The sequence below is a fragment of the Tinamus guttatus genome, unplaced genomic scaffold, assembly GCF_059628265.1.
Source record: "Tinamus guttatus ecotype Peru unplaced genomic scaffold, ASM5962826v1 Tinamus_guttatus_pri_ptg000364l, whole genome shotgun sequence".
Lineage (NCBI taxonomy): Eukaryota > Metazoa > Chordata > Aves > Tinamiformes > Tinamidae > Tinamus > Tinamus guttatus.
In genome coordinates this window covers 3,712,590-3,718,589 of record NW_028288898.1, presented here as the reverse complement: position 1 = coordinate 3,718,589, position 6,000 = coordinate 3,712,590, and the positions used below count along the sequence as shown (strand labels likewise).

General features: G+C 53.2%; 1 protein-coding gene across 1 annotated transcript; it reads right to left on the bottom strand.

Annotated features, from left to right (window-relative positions):
• Positions 1-1,206: 1,206 nt before the first annotated feature.
• NRROS (negative regulator of reactive oxygen species) lies at positions 1,207-3,839 on the bottom strand. The gene is made up of 2 exons (XM_010223804.2): positions 3,726-3,839; positions 1,207-3,256 (listed from the first exon to the last, which is right to left on the bottom strand). The coding sequence occupies exons 1-2, from the start codon at positions 3,831-3,833 to the stop codon at positions 1,283-1,285; spliced, it is 2,082 nt and encodes a 693-aa protein (XP_010222106.2). The 5' UTR covers positions 3,834-3,839; the 3' UTR covers positions 1,207-1,282.
• Between the last annotated feature and the right edge of the window lie 2,161 nt (positions 3,840-6,000).

The following is a 6,000-nucleotide window of genomic DNA, read 5'->3' as shown; positions in this document are numbered from 1 at the left end:
TGTGCTTTGAGCTAGGCTCCCTGGGAACCTGAAAAGCACCTGCCGTTGCGGCTGCTCTCAATGTCTATCTCTGCTTCAAACCTTTCGTTGGTCCTCTTTTTCTTAGTGGTTTGCCTTCAGGAAATGCCCCCCGAAAAAGCATAGTCTGAAATGTCATTGATAAAACCTGCAAGATGCACATGCTGGCTTTTATTTGTTTTACCTTTAGATATACTTAAATCCTTACTCCTCAAAAAATAAAATAAAATAAAATAAAAACAAGGATGCAAAACATTAACATGAAAGTTTATTTGCTGAAATGAGAGGGACATTTTTGCAACTCACAACTCAATTCAGGAGCTTACTAAAAACTTTAGCAAGTGAGTCACCACCCCACAACCATGTGCCAGAGCAATCCCGCTGCTCGCCAATGGATCTTGAGAAACTGTCACTAAAGTGCGGTTCTCGCTCAGAAGTTTTCACTCTCACATTACCAGCACGTCCCTTCTGCAGAGCACACAGATGAGGTGCTCATTTCCTCCCGGGGCAACTGGTTAGCCTGTGTGAACGTTGGGCATCTCCTCGGTAAGCAGCCAGCCCCGACTGCCTATAGCACTGTGGGACACTTGGTACCCCGAGAGTGTGTTACAGGGATGAATAAATAAGAGGGAACCAATTGACGGGGGAAATGGGGCTGAGGAGTGAGTGTCATGACCCTTCAATGGAGAAGGACTTGGCATTGCAGCTACTGAGCTTTCTCCCACATTATCCAAATGTTTCTGCAGAAGATACGTTTGTCAAGGATCCCCCTGCACAAGGGAGTGTTTCTAGTGTGGCTCCAGGCTCTATCACAAGACTTGGGCCCAATCCACTTAGCCCTCTTGAAGCATCCTTGCTAGCAGGATTAGCAACTCTCACAGCACCCCAGGTCATCCCCCAGGTCTCCTTCTCACTCACCATAGGGGAGTTTAACACCTGTATTTCCCACTGTTTTCATTTAGTCCTGCCTGCCTGTGATCCTCTCTCTCCATCTGAATTTCTCTCATATTCACAGTGTCTTAAAGAAAAGCAGTCCTGCTGGGATTATCCTCACTCACTGCTTCCTCTCCAGACCCACAGGGGAGCCTGGCCGTAAGTCCTCACCCAGTGCAAAGCAGCAGCACATGACCTAGAGAAAGCTGGAATTCAGCAAGGAGACATTTCTCGGCTGCTCTGTCTTTCAGCTGAGGTCTCAGGCCCCCGATGGCCAGCACAGATTTACCACTTCCAAGTGCCACCAGCCCTGCCTCTTTCTTCACAACTATCAATAAGGGCTGGACAGCCCACACCGACTTTTCACCATTTTAAGCAGCTTTTTCTTAAACGTGAGGAAAATAATAGCAAAGGCAACCAGGAGAGTCAAGCAAGTTGGCAGAGCAAGCACCAGGTACAGTAGAGCCAGGTCAGCTGTCCTCCACTGGCAATCCTGGATGATGTGCTCCGGCAGGGCCCTGGCACTCACTGTCCTGGAGTCATACCTGCAAGTGACCTCCTGCCCATCGCGGACATGCAGCCTTTCAGCCTGCTGCAAGGAGTCCCACCACCCCAGCAGGCAGCAGTTGAAAGGGTTTCGACTGAGGTAGACCTCGTGGAGACTCTTCCCCAGAGGTGTCCATATCACATCCCGTGGAAGAGCTGGGAGGCAGTTGTCCCGGAGGTCAAGTGTACGCAGTTTGAGGATGCCTAGAGATGCAGGGAAGGTTGTCAGCGAGTTTCCTGACAAGTCCAAGCATATCAGGCTCTGAAAGCCAGAGAAATCAATGTCCACCACAGTGGAAGAGAGGTTGGTGTTTCTAAGAGACAAAACCTGCAAAGTTAGATTAAGATCTTGCAGGCATCCCAAGCCCCCAGATAATACCTCCTGGTTGTCAGAGAGGTCCAAGTGTTTAAGTGGTGTCCCCTGGAAGGGGTGACTGCCCAAGCCTCGCAGGCCACAGCCAGCCAAGGAGAGATGAGTTAAGGTTGTGATACCCCTGATGTCTACACAAGGCGGATTCTCCACCTTGCCTGGAACAGCTTGCAGGGGACACAGGTCCACCCGGTTGTGACTGAGGTCAACTGTAGTGATCTTCCTGGTGTGGGTGAAAAATCTAGTAGGAAGCACCGTTAGCCTGTTGGTGCTCAGGTTGAACAGCTGCAGGTTGGGCAGCACGCCCTCAGCGCGCTGGTCCAGCCGCAGCTCTGAGATGTGGTTCTCGCTTAGGTCCAGGTCTGTCAGCATTGACAGGGGGTTCCCCTCGGGCAGGTGAAACGTCTCCATGCAGTTCTGGTTCAGTTTCAGGTGGGTCAGGGAAGGCATTTTTACCAGGAAATCCTCCGGTAGGTACCAGACCTGGTTCTGGCTCATGTCTAGGAGGCGTAAGGAGGAGAGATTGCTGTAGCAAATCTCATCCCAGAGGCTGACTGTAGTGATGTTGGTGGAATTGCCATCAGTGATCAGGAACTGCACTGTGACGTTTGCCAGGGACATGGCATTGGCGAGATGCTGGTAAAAGCTCATCTCGTTGTCCTTCAGCAGCAAGGAGCGCAGCTTACTCTGCCGAGGCAGCACAGGGAAGAACAGGAGCTGGTTGTGGGACAGGTCCAGCACCTCCAGCTCAAAGAGGTCATTGCTTTCAGCAGTCAGAAACCACTCAATGGCGTTGTTGCTCATATTGAGCACCCTGAGCTGTGTCAGGTCAAACTCAGCTATGCATGGGATATAGTTGTAAGCCATGTTCAGCCTCTGCAGCCTCTGCAGCCCTTCAAAAGCTTGGTCAATCTCAAAGATGTAATTCCTCTCCAGGTTCAGCTCCAGCAGCTGAGTCAAGTTTGCAAAGGTGGATGAGTCCAGCCTCATGATGATGTTCCTAGCCACAGACAAGGACTCCAAGGAGGTCAGGTTCCAGAGCAAAACTGACACCATGTTCTCATTGAGGTCATTTCCAGCTAGATCCAGTTTCCTCAGAGCTGGTAAAGCAGAAAAAGCAGCTGCTGTCACTGAGTAGTTTGTGAAGAGGAGGTTGTCTGCCAAGGAGAGCACGTGGAGGCCTTGGCTGCCCAGGAATGCACCAGGTTCAATGAGCTCCAGACGATTCCTTGACAAACTGAGATACCTCAGTTTTTGGTATGCAAGCACAGAGGTATTCCCTAGGACCCGAATAGTGTTGTCATCGAGCAACAACTCCTCTATCTCATCTTGCAGATTTCCTGGGACTGATTTCAACCATCTTCCATTGCAGGTGGCGATACTCTGCACCTGAAGCAAGTAAATATGAAACATCTCAGAGGAAGGGCATCTTGAGGGACCAAGGACTAAGTCTATAACAGGGGTATGCCCAGAGCACCAGCACACTCACAGACACTGCCCAACCCGTGTCTGGATGAGGAGAGCTCCCACATCCCTCCAGTCTTGCTTTGCAGCCAGGAACCTGCATGATGCCATGGAGGTGGACAAGGGCTCATATGGAAAAGAGCTTATCCTTCAGCAGCAGGAAGAGAGGGGACAACAACGAGGCACAGAGAGAAAGTGAGATGATGTGAAGGAGTTCAGGGAGCAAAGCGTGGATGGCTCCGCAGTTAAAGCCGCAGCACCCCACGTTCATCTCCGAGTTCTGATGCTAGCCCAGTAACTGGGATAGGGAGAGTCTGGAGATGCTGATAAGCCTCGTATCTGTAGGGTAGGAGCGAGACATGAGAAAAGTGAGGGTTTGCAAGAGGTAACTCACTAGTCTGCAGCCCCCAGGAGATGACGCCCAGGCTGCGCCAGCCCCATTTGCCCATCCTGTTGCTAGAAGAACAAGAACCAGGGGAAGACCCAGGAATGGTACCTCCATTTCAACAACAGCACTCCTGTGAAGACAAACAGAGGTGAGAGGATCAAAACTTGCCACCTGCTCATCCTGAAAGACCTGGGCTTCTCCCAGGAAACCTGTCACAACACCATCCCCACTTGGAGGGCCTTCAGACATGCCCTCAGGCCCTCACACCTCCTCCCCAGCAGTTACCCTGGCTGGCTGCTGTCTTATGACTGGGTTGGCAGCACAAGGCTCAGGGCTTCCATCCTCCTTCAGTTCCTGCCTGCTCTGCCTGAGGCCAGGCCCACGGCTTCCATTCGTTCCCCAGTGGGCACTAGAAGGTGAGAGCTAAGAAGGCTTTTCGGGTTTGCTCCCTCCTGGCTGGGAGCCGGAGGGCTGCACAAGGAGAGGGACGGGGCGGCGGGTGCCGAAGCGGGAAGGATCCGCCGTGCCGGACGGCGGGGCCGCGAGCGCGGCGCGGAGCACACACGTGGGCAGGGCACAGCTGCTCGCAAACGCCACAGAACCGCAACGCTTCAGATGGACATTTCCGCCTCTCCTCGAGCTGGCAACACCCCCCGCAGAAGGCTCCCTTTGGCTGACACCAACCCAAAATCACCGGGTTTGCCAAGGCTGGTCCCCGTCCAGCACCCATCCCATAATAATCTTCCCCAGGCCCCTTGCTGCTGCCCAGTGAAAGTTGCTGTCTTTCAATGCAAGGTACCAAGTTACTAATTTTGTGGAATGGGAGTTGCTGACATTTGCATCTGGGCAAAAGCTGAACTTTAGGCAAATGAGCAGCAAGGTCTTGACAAGGGTTCAGCAGTTTCACAACTGCTGGCACTTGAAGAAGAAATTAGAGGTTATTTTTGGTAGCCTGAGTAGCTGGAGCTCAAATCTAGCACCCCAGATGGAGTGGGGGATGCATGCCGAGTTCCCTTCTCCCTGGGAACAGCCAAACTGACACTATATTGAATACCAAAAAATCTGAAGCTGATGCCTTATCACATCAGTGCTTATTAATCCTATGGGGGTGAAAAGAAATTCCTCCGATATCTCCAGGATAAAGCTGATGTAAAGGAGTTTATGTCCTTTACTTATCCCTTCAGGACCTTATGCCAGGACGTGGCTGGCAGCAGGCTCGGGCGGATGGAGCTGATGTGTCCTGATTGCGGCACTGTGCCCACCAAACCAGGGACTTTGCTTCCAGCTTGTCTTTGGGGCCCGGATCTCTCTCCCTTGCAGAAGCTCCTGCTTGCTCTCGTTTGGCTCAGGCTCTCCCTCCCACAGTCTCTTCAGCACCCAGCTGGGCTCTCCCCCAACACCACAAGTTTCTTCCCATCTCAACCCTCCAGTGGGCACAAGCCAGGCCACAGGACTGGCCCGCAGCATTGACCAGGATCCTTCTTCAACCATGGGCATCAATGATGAGCAGCTTTAACCTGCCAAGAGGGTTCCCCACGCTCCTGCCTGGCTTTTCACTCCAGTTCACCAACGCCTGGGTGGGGGGCAAGTCTCAGGGGACAAATACTCACTGTGTGGGGCGACGCGCAGGGTTCGCGACCACTCATCTTGCAGCTTGCGGCCCGCTCTGGTCAGCGCTCAGCGATGTCTCGGGGCCAAGGGAGCTGCAGCCCGCTGGCTTTCTCTCCCGGCCGTTTTCTTGCTTAGCACTAATATAGCCTTTGCGGAAGGAGCTAACGGAAACTGCAGTCACATGGAGGCAGAGAGTGCGGCGAGTCGCTTTGCTTACTGATCTCAGCATTTACACCCAGGGTCATGCACTCGTAAAGCGCTCGCGAGCAAGGAGGAACCGAGGCAGGCAGCGGGGGCCGAGGTGGGAGAGGAAGGGGAGCAGGAGGGAGGAACTGGTTCCCGTCAGGGCTCTCCAGCTCCTCCTGAAGACAAGCTAGGGCTGGGAGCAATGTTTGCACCGGAGCTTCTCTGCACGGGTTCCGAAAAGCCCTGCAGTGTTGCACCTTGATTTTGACCCATGGCAATGTGCAAGCCCCACTGCATGGGGAGAGCCTTGAGGACACCGCCGGAGCCGCACGCGACACCCTCACGCTGTCAGACCTTTGAAAGCTGCCCATATAACCCCCACACTACCCCCTCGCCTAGCGGCACCCCACAACAACAGAGCGAGTTGCTCTTGTTGCCTGTGGGGTCTGGCAAGTCTCTGCGTACCCGTGCTCCATCCCAGCCT

Coding starts and splice junctions, on each gene's coding strand:
- NRROS (XM_010223804.2), bottom strand. CDS start 3,833: ATGGAGGTACCATTCCTGGGTCTTCCCCTGGTTCTTGTTCTTCTAGCA. Junction 3,257..3,725: donor CTCCTGGGGGCTGCAGACTA/GTGAGTTACCTC, acceptor TACTTGCTTCAG/GTGCAGAGTATCGCCACCTG.